We start from the raw sequence: 17,849 nt of genomic DNA, 5'->3' as shown, positions 1-17,849 counted from the left end.
CTCTCTCTTTCCAGTCCTGCCAAATCTAATCGATCGATTAGGTGATGCAAAAGATTCAGTCCGAGAACAAGATCAAAGCCTTCTGCTGAAGATAATGGAGCAGTCATGCATCCCACAGGTAACCCTGAAAGTCCCGTCTCCCTTTGTGTGCTGAGCAATTTCCCATTATTTGTAATATTTCATAGAGGCACCAAATTCTGTAGCGTTGTACTGTGAGTTGTATGATAAACAATAATACAGAGCAGTACAGATCTCTTCACTGTTTACTAATGAAGGCCATGAAGCCATATGCAAGTCAAGGGGCCACATGACCATTCCTCTGGGTGTGGGAGAAACTTCCATTCATGACTTTACCTGCCCGGCGCTACGGGGACAATTTACATTTTTGTGACCACATCTCCACCTCCATACAGCAAGTCCCAGCAGGAGACCCGAGCGACCAGCCGGCGCATCCGTAACAAAGCAAGGATCCGCTTTGTTCGGCAATCCGCTATAGTAATCCAGGAGCCATGACCAGTGCTGTATCTTGGCCTAGGCCAACAAGGCCCAAGCCTAGGGCAGCACTTTGCAGGGGGGCAGCAAAAAAGCTGCACCATACAGAAGTAAAAAACAGCCTCCTCCCGCCTCCCCCACTAAAAAGAGTTCCTGACACCTTGCGTTACACACTTTTAGTATAGTGCCAGTCTTATAGGGCGAATTGGGCTGGAGGGCAGGGTCCAGGAGGCAAATCAGTCTGGCACCCCCATAAAGCGGTCACACTGCTACCTCCTGGTATGATATGATATGATGGTATGATGATGGGCACTGCTGAGGCTGAACTTATGGGAACTGATGAGGCTACACTGATGGTCACTGATAGACTGTGGCTGTGGTCTGTGGTTTAAAGATGACAGGGCGGGTCGTAAACAGGAAGAGGTGTGGCCTTGACAGGAAGGGGTTGGTCATATTTAAATTAGGGGGTGCACAAGTTTAGTCAGGCCTAGGGCAGCACAAAACCTAAATACGCCACTGGCCATGACATGACATCACTTCCGGTTTACTTGGATATCAACGGCGCCTTTTTAGATCTTGGTGTTTTTAAGTACATAAAGAGTACCATTCACATGCTTATTTCTGTCACAAGGATGTTTACAATCCCCGTGACAGCAATAAAAATGATTTAAATAAAAATGTGTTCCTAAACCCAGGACCCTGCAGTCACTATATCTGATCTCCCCAGGACTCTGCATTCACTATATCTGATCTCCCCAGCAGCCTGCATTCCCTACATCTGATCTCCCCAGGACTCTGCAGTCACTATATCTGATCTCCCCAGGACTCTGCATTCACTATATCTGATCTCCCCAGGACTCTGCATTCACTATATCTGATCTCCCCAGGACTCTGCATTCACTATATCTGATCTCCCCAGGACTCTGCAGTCACTATATCTGATCTCCCCAGGACTCTGCATTCACTATATCTGATCTCCCCAGGACTCTGCATTCACTATATCTGATCTCCCCAGGACTCTGCATTCACTATATCTGATCTCCCCAGCAGCCTGCATTCCCTATATCTGATCTCCCCAGGACTCTGCAGTCACTATATCTGATCTCCCCAGGACTCTGCAGTCACTATATCTGATCTCCCCAGGACTCTGCAGTCACTATATCTGATCTCCCCAGGACTCTGCAGTCACTATATCTGATCTCCCCAGGACTCTGCATTCACTATATCTGATCTCCCCAGCAGCCTGCATTCCCTATATCTGATCTCCCCAGGACTCTGCAGTCACTATATCTGATCTCCCCAGGACTCTGCAGTCACTATATCTGATCTCCCCAGGACTCTGCATTCACTATATCTGATCTCCCCAGGACTCTGCATTCACTATATCTGATCTCCCCAGGACTCTGCAGTCACTATATCTGATCTCCCCAGGACTCTGCAGTCACTATATCTGATCTCCCCAGGACTCTGCATTCACTATATCTGATCTCCCCAGGACTCTGCATTCACTATATCTGATCTCCCCAGGACTCTGCAGTCACTATATCTGATCTCCCCAGGACTCTGCAGTCACTATATCTGATCTCCCCAGGACTCTGCAGTCACTATATCTGATCTCCCCGGGACTCTGCATTCACTATATCTGATCTCCCCAGGACTCTGCAGTCACTATATCTGATCTCCCCAGGACTCTGCAGTCACTATATCTGATCTCCCCAGGACTCTGCATTCACTATATCTGATCTCCCCAGGACTCTGCAGTCACTATATCTGATCTCCCCAGGACTCTGCAGTCACTATATCTGATCTCCCCAGGACTCTGCAGTCACTATATCTGATCTCCCCAGGACTCTGCATTCACTATATCTGATCTCCCCAGGACTCTGCATTCACTATATCTGATCTCCCCAGGACTCTGCATTCACTATATCTGATCTCCCCAGGACTCTGCAGTCACTATATCTGATCTCCCCAGGACTCTGCAGTCACTATATCTGATCTCCCCAGGACTCTGCATTCACTATATCTGCTCTCCCCAGGACTCTGCAGTCACTATACCTGATCTCCCCAGGACTCTGCAGTCACTATACCTGATCTCCCCAGGACTCTGCAGTCACTATACCTGATCTCCCCAGGACTCTGCAGTCACTATACCTGATCTCCCCAGGACTCTGCAGTCACTATACCTGATCTCCCCAGGACTCTGCAGTCACTATGCCTGATCTCCCCAGGACTCTGCATTCACTATATCTGATCTCCCCAGGACTCTGCATTCACTATACCTGGTCTCCCCAGGACTCTGCAGTCACTATATCTGATCTCCCCAGGACTCTGCATTCACTATATCTGATCTCCCCAGGACTCTGCATTCACTATATCTGATCTCCCCAGGACTCTGCATTCACTATATCTGATCTCCCCAGGACTCTGCATTCACTATATCTGATCTCCCCAGGACTCTGCATTCACTATATCTGATCTCCCCAGGACTCTGCATTCACTATATCTGATCTCCCCAGGACTCTGCAGTCACTATATCTGATCTCCCCAGGACTCTGCAGTCACTATATCTGATCTCCCCAGGACTCTGCATTCACTATATCTGATCTCCCCAGGACTCTGCAGTCACTATATCTGATCTCCCCAGGACTCTGCAGTCACTATATCTGATCTCCCCAGGACTCTGCAGTCACTATATCTGATCTCCCCAGGACTCTGCAGTCACTATATCTGATCTCCCCAGGACTCTGCATTCACTATATCTGATCTCCCCAGGACTCTGCATTCACTATATCTGATCTCCCCAGGACTCTGCATTCACTATATCTGATCTCCCCAGGACTCTGCAGTCACTATATCTGATCTCCCCAGGACTCTGCAGTCACTATATCTGATCTCCCCAGGACTCTGCAGTCACTATATCTGCCCTCCCCAGGACTCTGCAGTCACTATATCTGATCTCCCCAGGACTCTGCAGTCACTATATCTGATCTCCCCAGGACTCTGCATTCACTATATCTGCTCTCCCCAGGACTCTGCAGTCACTATACCTGATCTCCCCAGGACTCTGCAGTCACTATACCTGATCTCCCCAGGACTCTGCAGTCACTATACCTGATCTCCCCAGGACTCTGCAGTCACTATGCCTGATCTCCCCAGGACTCTGCAGTCACTATGCCTGATCTCCCCAGGACTCTGCAGTCACTATGCCTGATCTCCCCAGGACTCTGCATTCACTATATCTGATCTCCCCAGGACTCTGCATTCACTATACCTGGTCTCCCCAGGACTCTGCAGTCACTATATCTGATCTCCCCAGGACTCTGCAGTCACTATATCTGATCTCCCCAGGACTCTGAATTCACTATATCTGATCTCCCCAGGACTCTGCATTCACTATATCTGATCTCCCCAGGACTCTGCATTCACTATATCTGATCTCCCCAGGACTCTGCAGTCACTATATCTGATCTCCCCAGGACTCTGCAGTCACTATATCTGATCTCCCCAGGACTCTGCATTCACTATATCTGATCTCCCCAGGACTCTGCATTCACTATATCTGGTCTCCCCAGGACCCTGCAGTCACTATATCTGATCTCCCCAGGACTCTGCAGTCACTATATCTGATCTCCCCAGGACTCTGCATTCACTATATCTGATCTCCCCAGGACTCTGCATTCACTATATCTGATCTCCCCAGGACTCTGCATTCACTATATCTGATCTCCCCAGGACTCTGCATTCACTATATCTGATCTCCCCAGGACTCTGCATTCACTATATCTGATCTCCCCAGGACTCTGCATTCACTATATCTGATCTCCCCAGGACTCTGCAGTCACTATATCTGCCCTCCCCAGGACTCTGCAGTCACTATATCTGATCTCCCCAGGACTCTGCAGTCACTATATCTGCCCTCCCCAGGACTCTGCAGTCACTATATCTGCCCTCCCCAGGACTCTGCAGTCACTATATCTGATCTCCCCAGGACTCTGCATTCACTATATCTGCTCTCCCCAGGACTCTGCAGTCTCTATACCTGATCTCCCCAGGACTCTGCAGTCACTATACCTGATCTCCCCAGGACTCTGCAGTCACTATGCCTGATCTCCCCAGGACTCTGCATTCACTATATCTGATCTCCCCAGGACTCTGCATTCACTATACCTGATCTCCCCAGGACTCTGCAGTCACTATATCTGATCTCCCCAGGACTCTGCAGTCACTATATCTGATCTCCCCAGGACTCTGCATTCACTATATCTGATCTCCCCAGGACTCTGCAGTCACTATATCTGATCTCCCCAGGACTCTGCATTCACTATATCTGCCCTCCCCAGGACTCTGCAGTCACTATATCTGCCCTCCCCAGGACTCTGCATTCACTATATCTGATCTCCCCAGGACTCTGCATTCACTATATCTGATATCCCCAGGACTCTGCATTCACTATATCTGGTCTCCCCAGGACCCTGCAGTCACTATATCTGATCTCCCCAGGACTCTTCAGTCACTATATCTGCCCTCCCCAGGTCTCTGCAGTCACTATATCTGCCCTCCCCAGGACTCTGCAGTCACTATATCTGATCTCCCCAGGACTCTGCAGTCACTATATCTGCCCTCCCCAGGACTCTGCAGTCACTATATCTGCCCTCCCCAGGACTCTGCAGTCACTATATCTGATCTCCCCAGGACTCTGCATTCACTATATCTGCTCTCCCCAGGACTCTGCAGTCACTATACCTGATCTCCCAAGGACTCTGCAGTCACTATACCTGATCTCCCCAGGACTCTGCAGTCACTATGCCTGATCTCCCCAGGACTCTGCATTCACTATATCTGATCTCCCCAGGACTCTGCATTCACTATACCTGATCTCCCCAGGACTCTGCAGTCACTATATCTGATCTCCCCAGGACTCTGCAGTCACTATATCTGATCTCCCCAGGACTCTGCATTCACTATATCTGATCTCCCCAGGACTCTGCAGTCACTATATCTGATCTCCCCAGGACTCTGCATTCACTATATCTGCCCTCCCCAGGACTCTGCAGTCACTATATCTGCCCTCTCCAGGACTCTGCATTCACTATATCTGATCTCCCCAGGACTCTGCATTCACTATATCTGATATCCCCAGGACTCTGCATTCACTATATCTGGTCTCCCCAGGACCCTGCAGTCACTATATCTGATCTCCCCAGGACTCTTCAGTCACTATATCTGATCTCCCCAGGACTCTGCAGTCACTATATCTGATCTTCCCAGGACCCTGCAGTCACTGTCTGGTCTCCCCAGGACCCTGCAGTCACTATGTCTGGTCTCCCCAGGACCCTGCAGTCACTATGTCTGGTCTCCCCAGGACCCTGCAGTCACTATGTCTGGTCTCCCCAGGACCCTGCAGTCACTATGTCTGGTCTCCCCAGGACCCTGCAGTCACTATGTCTGGTCTCCCCAGGACCCTGCAGTCACTATATCTGATCTCCCCAGGACTCTGCAGTCACTATATCTGATCTCCCCAGGACTCTGCATTCACTATATCTGCCCTCCCCAGGACTCTGCAGTCACTATATCTGATCTCCCCAGGACTCTGCAGTCACTATATCTGATCTCCCCAGGACTCTGCAGTCACTATATCTGATCTCCCTGGGACTCTGCAGTCACTATATCTGATCTCCCCAGGACTCTGCAGTCACTATATCTGATCTCCCCAGGACTCTGCATTCACTATATCTGATCTCCCCAGGACTCTGCATTCACTATATCTGATCTCCCCAGGACTCTGCATTCACTATATCTGATCTCCCCAGGACTCTGCATTCACTATATCTGATCTCCCCAGGACTCTGCATTCACTATATCTGGTCTCCCCAGGACTCTGCAGTCACTATATCTGATCTCCCCAGGACTCTGCAGTCACTATATCTGATCTCCCCAGGACTCTGCAGTCACTATATCTGATCTCCCCAGGACTCTGCATTCACTATATCTGATCTCCCCAGGACTCTGCATTCACTATATCTGCCCTCCCCAGGACTCTGCAGTCACTATATCTGATCTCCCCAGGACTCTGCAGTCACTATATCTGATCTCCCCAGGACTCTGCATTCACTATATCTGATCTCCCCAGTACTCTGCAGTCACTATATCTGCCCTCCCCAGGACTCTGCATTCACTATATCTGATCTCCCCAGGACTCTGCATTCACTATATCTGATCTCCCCAGGACTCTGCATTCACTATATCTGGTCTCCCCAGGACTCTGCAGTCACTATATCTGATCTCCCCAGGACTCTGCAGTCACTATATCTGATCTCCCCAGGACTCTGCAGTCACTATATCTGATCTTCCGAGGACCCTGCAGTCACTGTCTGGTCTCCCCAGGACCCTGCAGTCACTATGTCTGGTCTCCCCAGGACCCTGCAGTCACTATGTCTGGTCTCCCCAGGACCCTGCAGTCACTATATCTGGTCTCCCCAGGACCCTGCAGTCACTATATCTGGTCTCCCCAGGACCCTGCAGTCACTATATCTGGTTTCCTCAGGACTCTGCATTCACTATATCTGGTCTCCCCAGGACTCTGCATTCACTATATCTGGTCTCCCACAGTACACAGAACATGGAAATGCAATTTTTTTTAGTAAATATAAACTGCTAAATCCATTTTCTCATCAGCAGTATATAGCAGTCTTGTGACTTCTATCAGTGTCTGGTTAAAGCTTGTAGGAGGAGTTTTCATTCTACTCTGACTGTCCTATGAGGCTGCATGACCCCTGTCCTCTGTCTGGACAGTGCTGATTGGCCCTGTGCTGATCACATGCACCCTACCAAAAAAAAAAAATACACACCAAACTGAGATGAGGAGATGGAGGGCACTCTGGATAGTGGATTCTGGCCAGAGGCGATGTCCGGAATGGATTGGATACAGAACAGGCAAGCAGCACTAGGGCAGTAACTCCAAGAGAGAAACAAACTCTGGTACAAAGAAAACAAACAGAAGGCACCTCTAAAGTGCAGAAAACAAGACTTTTATTGCCAAAGGATAAAAATGCACTTACTAGCATTAAATGTTGGCATGAGGAGGGAGCCAATCGATGCTCCGAAATGCGTACCGCCCCTTTGACATCACTTCCTGGCATTTGTGTTTCACACTGGTCCTGGCAGCACAGCTGTCCTTCCTGGTTCTTTCTCCTGCGCCCCCCCCCCCCCCCCCCTCTGCTTGTCGGTTGGGATCTCCACCATCGAGCTGCACATTGGACCACCCCTGGGACCACCTGTCACTGGGTTCCTTGCCACATCCTATGATGAGCCCGGTTTATTTTAATGCTAGTAAGTGCATTTTTATCCTTTTGGCAATAAAAGTCTTTTGTTTTCTGCATTTAGAGGCGCCTTCTGTTTGTTTTCTTTTTACACACCAAACTGAGCATGTGCAGTGTGCCCCCGAGGCTCTGTTCTATCAGGAGATGGATTGGGTAGAGTAAAAGAATGGGAGGATCAAACAGCCTTTATACACAATGTGCAGGATTAACCCCTTGGGTTCCTCCGTGAGGATAACAGGCTTTACTGCATATTAGGGATCGACCGATTATCAGCAAAGCTGATATATCGAGGGCCGATATGCACTTTCCTCGATATATTGGAATCGACTCCTGAGGTTACCGATATTGCCGATATTTTTCGGGAAAGTGCTGTACCAGAGTAATTCCTGCAGCTAGAGGCATCACCCGGTATCGGCGTCCGTAGCCGACGGTCGACTGTCTTGTAATGACAACCGATGCGGCTGAGAAGCCGCTCGGCTTTCATTACAAGGAGCGGGAGGGGACGTCCCAAACTGCCTTCCGCAGCTCGCCCGGTTCTCCCGTCCCACCTGGAGACCCAGGCAACCATCCTGCACGGCCGCTGAAGAGAAGACCCGATCAAAGCCGCATTCGGCTCTGATCGGGTCTCCATGTAAAAACCCGGAAGTGATGTCATGACATCACTTCCGGGTACTCGGCGCCAAATAAAAAAAAATGACCGCATTCAAAACAGCCAAACTTGGCGTTTTGAACGCTTTTAAGTGCAAAGGAGGGGTTTGGGGTCTTTTAGACCCCCCAGATCCCTCCACAACAGTACCTGTCCAAAAAAATAAAAAATAATTTTTTTAATGTACGAAAATATTGGCCAATATCGGCCAATACCGATATGCGATGATCAAAATATCTGTATCGGCAATAAAAAAACGATATCGGTGGATCACTACTGCATATACAGACTGATATTACTGTTGTGGGTTTAGTAACCTATTACCATACACACCCGCAGCGGTTCGCATGAACGGTGTGCAAATTAGGTGCGGTGCGGGAAACACAGAGTAATCACTGCGAATTCTGCACTATTCGTCAGTACCGGCAGCCTACATAGTGTATCATCCATTCAAGAGTGTGACTAATGCCTCGTACACACGCAACGATTATCGGCTGACTGATCGTCCTACTTTTGTCCAGAGTGGTGTTTTGTTGGTTGGAATGTGCCTAGACTGCACACGAATTTTCTCAGCCAACAAAAATCTACTTCAGAAGTGATGTCATGTGCTGGTTTACTTTCCGTGTGTTTTTTCTTCTCTGAGCATGCCCAGACTTGCTCAATCAGATTTTTGTCTGCCGAAATCTGTACTGACTGATGGAAAATCGGCCGTTGTGTTGACGGCCAACAAAAATTTTATAGCCTGCACACCAGATTTTTTTCGGCCGAAAAGTCGGAGTCGGTTGTCGGAAGCATCATACTAACAAGCCGAAAATCGGCCGATCGGACGTTGGCGGAAAATTCCGAGCCAATAATCGATGCGTGTGTACGAGGCATTCGTGTTGTAGACATTTTATAGATAGGCAACTCCTATCCTCGTATTGATTAGTGGCTCCAAATGAATAACGACTGCAGTAGGAAACAAACACAAAAAGATACCCTCCGCATCTTTCCAAAATAACTGTTCTGTTCTATATGACGCAATTGAAGGTTTTTATACACATAATTAGGTATCACATTAATATTTCATTTGTACTTTTATGGTAACAAGGGGCGTAACATACGCAGGCTAATTCTTATCAGGACTTGAAAGAATGCAAACATGTAATGAAAATATTATTAGTGCCGTGTGCAACGCATACAACATAAAATAATAAAAAAGATGTACAAATTTCCTTTAGACCCCGTTCACACTGGGGCGATCCGACTTGCCGGGGCGACCTCACAGGTCGCGGTGCGCAGCTCGCACCGCGACCTCGGAGCGGCTGGCACAGACTTCATAACATTGAAGTCAATGCAGGTCGCTCCAGGTTGCCCCAAAGAAGCTCCGGACCCTTTTTCTAAGTCAGAGCGACTTGTGTCGCTCCTATTAGAACGGTTCCTGTGCTACTCTATGGCAGGCGACCCACCGCGACTTGTCAGGCGACCAGGTCGCCTGACAAGTCGCCCCAGTGTGAACCGACTCTTACAGAGTATTCCATATTTAGTACATCTCTGTAATAGATGCCCAGAAAGCGCTGAAAGTACAGAAAAAGACCTGCTGATCTGCTAGAAATCCAGTGAGCTCCTAATTTCCTGTTTGAAGCGACAACTTACCCTCTTCTGCAATGAAATACCAAGCAGTGCAGTCTGCCCAGTCATCCCCTGTTAGACTACAGAACACTCGCCTTTGTGTTATTGAGATGAGAACATCCAGAACTCCCCAGCAGGGGGTAGTTTTGTCTGCAAATCTTGCAACTGAATTCCCTGAGTGATAACAGAAGTTTGTGGGTGACCGTGCCCCTCCCCCATTTTATCTAAAATCTGTGTCCTGATCCATACACACCATTGCCTGAATGTGCTGTGATCATGTGATGTCTTATGGTTGATCTTTCTTGTTTCAGTATGTCTGGGATCGGATGCTGGGAGGCTTCAAGCACAAGAATTTCCGCACCCGGGAAGGCGTCTGTCTCGTCCTTATAGCAACTCTAAACATGTGAGTTTTCCTTCCCTTTCTCTGTATTCTCATTCTCTACTTCCTACAGCTAGAAATGATCATTTCCCGTTCTGTCCACAGGTACGGCGCCAACAGCCTGACTCTGAGTAAGTTTGTACCTCATATATGTAACCTGCTCGGGGACCCCAACAGTCAGGTGAGGCCCGACACTCCCTCTAATGCCTTTCTATCATTTTTATTGTACAATTCTGTGACTCATGTCTTTAACTGACCACTTTGGGACCGGAAGAATTGCCCCCTTAAAGTGGAGTTCCACCCAAAAGTGGAACTTCCGCTTTAGGGAGTCCTGACCCCCCGACATGCCACATTTGGCATGTCATTTTTTGGGGGGGGGGGGAGCGGGTACCTAGTTTTGACAGGTACCCGCTCCCACTTCCGCTCGGAGCGCCGCGGCGCCCTGAGCGGAAGTTCTCCTCTCCCCCTCCCTCCCTGCAATCTTCTGGGACACGTCACAGGTCCCAGAAGATTGCCGGCCAATCACGGCGTGACTCGCGCATGCGCAGTGGGTACCCGGCTGTGAAGCCGCAAACTGTAACAGCCGGGTGCCCACAGCAGTGATGCCAGCGCCGAGGGAGAGGATCGAGGCTTCCGGCGGCCGCATCGCTGGACCGTTGGACAGGTGAGTAAATGGCTGGAACTCCGCTTTAAAGAGGAAGTAAACCCTCCTCTGCAAGTTGTACCTAAAGGTACGCCTATGATAAGGCTTCCCTATAGGTACTGTAAATATCTCCTAATGTACCGTTTAGGAGACATTTACCTTATATGCAGCCAGTGACATCACTGTCGCATGCGCTCTGAAGGAACGGCCTCTGGTGCCGTTCCTTCAGAGCCCTGTGCTGTGACCGTCGGCTCCTGTGCGCATGCGCGGGAGTGACGTAATAGCGGATCCAGCCAATCAGATGGCCAGATGCGCGAACCCGGAAGAAGGGTGACAGAATATGTCACCCACGAGAGAGATGAGCGGTCGGCGCCTCGGGGCTTCGTTCTTAGGTAAGTATTTCATAATGAGCTAGTATGCGATGCATACTAGCTCATTATCTGTTTGTCTTTCAGGTTTTTTTGTTTTCCAAAAAAAAAAAATTCGGAGGTTTACAACCTCTTTAATGACCAGGCCATTTTTTGCGGTTCGGCTCTGCGCTACTTTTGCGCGGTCGTGCGACGCTGTACCCAAATAAAATGGACGTCCTTTCCCCCCCCCCCCCCCCCACAAACAGAGCTTTCTTTTGATGGTATTTGATCACCTGTGCGATTTTTATTTTTTTTTATTTATTTTTTTTTGTGATATAAACAAAAAAGAGCGACAATTCTGGAAAAAAATAATAAAAAATAATATATATATATATATATATATATATATATATATATAATATATATATATATAAACATTCTGCTATATAACAAATCTACATTTTTTAACATTTTAGGCCAATTTGTTTTCTGCTACATATTTTTTGTAAAAGTGTATTTTGATTGGTTTGCGCAAAAGTTATGGCATTTACTGACTACTGGTAAGATTTGTCATTTTTATTGTTTGTTTTTTTTTTTTTTTTGTACTAGTAATGGCGGCAATCTGCGATTTTTAGCGGGGCTGCGACATTGCGGCGGACAGATCGGACCCCTAACTGACATTTTTGACACTTTTGGAGGGGACCAGTGACATTATTACAGTAATCAGTGCTAAAAATATGCACTGTCACTGTAATAATGACAGTGGCAGGGAATGGGGTTAACACAGTGGGTGATCAATGGGTTAAATGTGTCCCTAGATCAGTAATGGTGAACCTCGGCACCCCAGATGTTTTGGAACTACATTTCCCATGAAGCTCAACTAAACTGCAGAGTGCATGAGCGTCATGGGAAATGTAGTTCCAAAACATCTGGGGTGCCAAGGTTCGCCATCACTGCCCTAGGGGGTGCTTTCTAACTGTGGGGGGGATCGGCTTGCTACATGAACACAAAGACCTGTGTTCCTAAATAGGAGGATCCCTGTGTTCATTACTGACAGAACAGTGCTCTGCCGTGTACACAACGGCAGACCGCCTTCTGTCTCCACAGGGAGTGATCACGGGTGCCCAGGGGACATTGCAGCCACCGGACCCACTCATTGGCTCCCCCTGTGGTCAATCAGCATGTACACACCTCCACTAGCAGTCCCGTGAAGCGACGTCCAGCTACGTTGTTTCGCGGGTGAGAGACGACCTGCCACAGTAAAAACGGACAATCGCGTGGTCGTGCGACAGGCGTGGGGGCGGCTGGGGGCTGTAGTCTGTTGTACAGGCGTGGGGGCGGCTGGGAGATGTAGTACAGGCGTGGGGGCTGTAGTCTGTACAGGCGTGGGGGCGGCTGGGAGATGTAGTACGGGCGTGGGGGCGGCTGGGAGATGTAGTACGGGCGTGGGGGCGGCTGGGAGATGTAGTACAGGGGTGGGGGCGGCTGGGAGATGTAGTACGGGCGTGGGTGCGACTGGGAGATGTAGTATGGGCGTGGGGGTGACTGGGAGATGTAGTACGGGCGTGGGTGCGGCTGGGAGATGTAGTACGGGCGTGGGTGCGGCTGGGAGATGTAGTACGGACGTGGGGGCGACTGGGAGATGTAGTACGGACGTGGGGGCGACTGGGAGATGTAGTACAGGCGTGGGGGCGACTGGGAGATGTAGTACGGGCGTGGGGGCGACTGGGAGATGTAGTACGGGCGTGGGGGAGGCTGGGAGATGTAGTACGGGCGTGGGGGTGACTGGGAGATGTAGTACGGGCGTGGGGGCGGCTGGGAGATGTAGTACGGGCGTGGGGGAGGCTGGGAGATGTAGTACGGGCGTGGGGGCGACTGGGAGATGTAGTACGGACGTGGGGGCGACTGGGAGATGTAGTACGGACGTGGGGGCGGCTGGGAGATGTAGTACAGGCGTGGGGGCGGCTGGGAGATGTAGTACAGGCGTGGGGGCGGCTGGGAGATGTAGTACAGGCGTGGGGGCGCCTGGGAGATGTAGTATAGGGGTGGGGGCGGCTGGGAGATGTAGTACGGGCGTGGGGGCGGCTGGGAGATGTAGTACGGGCGTGGGGGAGGCTGGGAGATGTAGTAGGGGCGTGGGGGCGACTGGGAGATGTAGTAGGGGCGTGGGGGCGACTGGGAGATGTAGTATAGGGGTGGGGGCGGCTGGGAGATGTCGTACAGCATTGGGGGGGGGGGGGGTGCGCGACTGGGGGCTGTAGTGCAGGCGTAGAGGTGGCTGGGGGCTGTTGTGCATGCATGGGGGGAGATGGGAGTTGTATTGCAGGCGTGGGGGGGGGGGGTCTATGATCATCATTTCCCACTTCCTGTACACAGATGACAGCTAACACATGGCAGAGATTCATACAGAGCATCCAGAAAGTTCACAGCGCTTCACTTTTTCCACATTTTGTTATGTTACAGCCTTATTCCAAAATGGATTAAATTCACAATTGTCCTCCAAATTTTACAAACAATCCCCCATAATGACAGCGTGAAAGAAGTTTTTTTGAAATCTTTGCAAATTTATTAAAAAGAAAAAAAGCTCCCATGTACATAAGTATTCACACCCTTTGCTCAATACTTTGGTGAAGCTCCTTTGGCACCAATTCCAGCCTCCAGTATTTCTGAGTATGATGCTACAAGCTTGGCACTCCTATTTATGGGCAGTTTCTCCCATTCTTCTTTGCAGGACCTCTCGAGCTCCATCAGGTTGGATGGGGGAGGGGCGGTGCTCAGCCATTTTCAGATCTCTCCAGTGATGTTCAATTGGGTTCAAGTCTGGGCTCTGGCTGGGCCACTCAATAACATTAACTCAGTGGCGTCACTAGGGTTGGTGTCACCTGGTGCGGTAAAACATGGTGTCACCCCCCCCCCCCCCTTATATTCGGGCCGGGCAGCAGCTCAGTGTTGGCGTTTTTTGAAGCAGGTTGCGACGGTCAATAAGGCCTACAGGATAGCAGGTTAGGCATTTCCTAATGGCTCAGTCCCTAGGAGCAGTAACTGATAATGGCTGACAGGCCATCCTGCCAGACCCAGCAAAATTGCAGCAGTGATCCCTCCGGTTATACGTTCGCTCCCTCTGGGTTAACCAGGCTGACTTTGGTCAGTAGTGTAGCCCGTCTGTACCCTGGCAGTGACAGTCTTTCTCTCTCTGGTGGTGCTGGGCAGTGTGGCTCTCTCTGACTTCCCCCAGCACAGTCCTCCTTTATGGTGGAGCACTCCCTTCCTCAGGTTTTTCCCAGGTTCCCAGTCCTCAATCTCTCCCCCTAGCAGAGTGCATTCTGGGGCTGTGGTCTGCTCCCTGTGGACAACAAATGGGGCCGCCAATCTTCCCGGACTACATGTCCCATGATGCCCCCCCTAGTCTCTTCTGATTGGCCCTCCGCGGTGGCCAGCGGGAAGGGAAACAGACCGGGCAGTAAGCTGGGCAGCAATCAGATGAGAGCCACTCTCTCTTCTCCTGCACTGCTGACAGGAGAAAAGAGGGGGGAAGTGGGGAAGATAAACTGACAGCCCGCAGCTCGCTACCTGTTCTCTGGTGGACTGAGTGAGGAAAAGAGCCTGCTGTCACCGCTTAATCATACCTCCCAACTTTTGAACTTCAGAATGAGGGACACTGGAGGAGTGAAAAGACCTGCGGCACGCCAGCTTGCGGTAAATTGTGGGAGGGGCTTAAGGGATATGTTTAAACAAAACCCAGGCTTCCTTGTACCTATAAAATATGCTTCGATTGCTTTGTCTGAGCCTACCTTAAAGAATAAATTCAATAAAATAGTCAGGGACTGCATAGCAACCAGCAACTGTTGAGACAATGAAGACTTTGGTGATAAGTATATAATGTACAGTATTGTGTATATAGTGCAGGAGAGTGTAAAGCAGAGCACAGGGGTTGGGGAGTGCTGCAGCCAGTGACGGGTTTAAGATACATAGTGCAGGCTGCAGGGGTCCAGGGTGTGTAATGCAAAGGGTTTAAGATTTAGATGAATGTAATGTACAGAGGGCCCAGGAGTGTGTAATGTATAAAAAAAAAAATTAGGAGTACAAAACAAAAAGAGTGCAGGAGACAGGGGTGTGTAACTCAGTGTAGGGGTAAGGAAAGGGCAAAATTCCTCCCACATACAAGAGATGGTCAGAGACTACTGACATGATACAGGAGATGGTCAGAGACTGTGGAAATAATACAAGAGATGGTCAGAGACTGCGGACATGATACAAGAGACTGTCAGGGACTGCAGACATCATACAAAAGACTGTCAGAGACTGCGGACATTATACAGGAGACGGTCAGAGACTGCGGACATTATACAGGAGACGGTCAGAGACTGCGGACATTATACAGGAGACGGTCAGAGACTGCGGACATTATACAGGAGACGGTCAGAGACTGCGGACATTATACAGGAGACGGTCAGAGACTGCAGACATTATACAGGAGACGGTCAGAGATTGCGGACATAATACAGGAGACGGTCAGAGACTGCGGACATTTTTCAGGAGATGGTCAGAGACTGCGGACATTTTTCAGGAGACGGTCAGAGACTGCGGACATTTTTCAGGAGACGGTCAGAGACTGCGGACATTATACAGGAGACGGTCAGAGACTGCGGACATTATACAGGAGACGGTCAGAGACTGCGGACATTATACAGGAGACGGTCAGAGACTGCGGACATTATACAGGAGACGGTCAGAGACTGCGGAAATTATACAGGAGACGGTCAGAGACTGCGGACATTATACAGGAGACGGTCAGAGACTGCGGACATTATACAGGAGACGGTCAGAGACTGCGGAAATTATACAGGAGACTGTCAGAGACTGCGGACATTATACAGGAGACTGTCAGAGACTGCGGACATTATACAGGAGACGGTCAGAGACTGCGGACATTATACAGGGGGTGTTGGAGATTGCAGACATGCTTCTGTAGTATACAAGAGACTGGAGGCATAGTAGATGACATATTACAGCAGCACTCTCCTAAAACGTAAAATACTGTTGAAGTTCAATTTTTTTGAAGTTAAAAAGAACATGGATGATCCCTTCCAGTGATAATGTGCCAGCAGTGGAAGGGTTACCTGCAATTTATCTCGTCCCAGCTTCTCTTATCCTGACGGAGTCTGAATGCCATTCAAGCAGCGTGGTGTGTCCCTCCCCCCTTCTGCTCTGTGTACAGTCAGGAAAGGAAGTAAACATCACAGCAAGAAGAGGAGGGGCGGCTTCAGTGAGTGTACTCCGAGTCCGTACTCCGTACACACAGTGACAAGAGAAGACTGCAGGCAGCTGGAGAGACATCCCGGCCAACATACAAAGTGTTGCCCGTGGCGTGTAGACAACCCGCTGCCCGCACACGCTGCGGGCATTTCAGGAAGGTTGGGACTCGGTTTAGGCTTAGGTGGTGTCACCCCTCTGGCGGGTGTCACCCGGTGCGGACCGCACCCACCGCACTCCCCTAGTGACGCCACTGCATTCACAGAGTTGTCCCGTAGTCACTCCTTTGTTATCTTGGCTGTGTGCTTAGGGTCATTGTCCTGTTGGAAGATAAACCTTCGCCCCAGTCTGGGGCTCACAGCGCTCTGGAGCAGGTTTTCATCAGATGTCTCTGTACATTGCTGCATTCACCTTTCCCTCAATCCTGACTAGTCTCCCAGTTCCTGCCGCTGAAAAACATCCCCACAGCATGATGCTGCCACCACCATGCTTCACTGTAGGAATTGTATTGGTCAGGTGATGAGCGGTCCCTGGTTTCCTCCAGACATGACGCTTGCCATTCAGGCCAAAGAGTTCAATCTTTGTTTAATCAGAGCAGAGAATTTTGTTCCTCATGGTCTGAGAGTCCTTCAGGTGCCTTTTGGTAAACTCCAGGCGGGCCGTCATGTGCCTTCTACTGAGGAGTGGCTTCCGTCTGGCCACACCCATACAGGCCTGATTGGTGGGAGTGCTGGAGAGATGGTTGTTCTTCTAGAAGGTTCTCCTCTCTCCACAGAGAAACGTTGGAGCTCTGTCAGAGTGACCATCGGGTTCTTGGTCACCTCCCTGACTAAGGCCCCCCTCCCCCGATCGCTCAGTTTGGCCGGGCGGCTCGCTCTAGGAAGAGTCCTGGTGGTTCCAAACTTCTTCTATTTACGGATGATGGAGGCCACTGTGCTCATTGGGACCTTCAATGCTGCAGAAATGTTTCTGTACCCTTCCCCCGAAATGTGCCTCCATACAATCCCTGTCTCTGAGGTCTACAGACAATTCCTTGGACTTCATGGCTTGGTTTGTGCTCTGACATGCACTGTTACCTGTGGGACCTTATATAGACAGGTGTGTGCCTTTCCAAATCATGTCCAATCTACTGAATTTACCACAGGTGTACTCC

General features: G+C 49.9%; 1 protein-coding gene across 1 annotated transcript in view; it reads left to right on the top strand.

Moving 5' to 3' along the window:
• The window catches only part of CLASP1 (cytoplasmic linker associated protein 1), a 390,996-nt gene that overhangs the window by 121,750 nt on the left and 251,397 nt on the right, over window positions 1-17,849 (top strand). The window contains exons 4-6 of the mRNA XM_082262205.1: window positions 15-118; window positions 10,383-10,474; window positions 10,556-10,631. Coding sequence (XP_082118331.1) covers window positions 15-118; window positions 10,383-10,474; window positions 10,556-10,631 — 272 coding nt within the window. The remainder of the gene's footprint in view (window positions 1-14; window positions 119-10,382; window positions 10,475-10,555; window positions 10,632-17,849) is intronic.

Source organism: Pelophylax lessonae (genome assembly GCF_965119305.1).
Source record: "Pelophylax lessonae genome assembly, chromosome: 6".
Taxonomy (NCBI): domain Eukaryota; kingdom Metazoa; phylum Chordata; class Amphibia; order Anura; family Ranidae; genus Pelophylax; species Pelophylax lessonae.
This window is presented reverse-complemented; position numbering and strand designations above follow the sequence as displayed.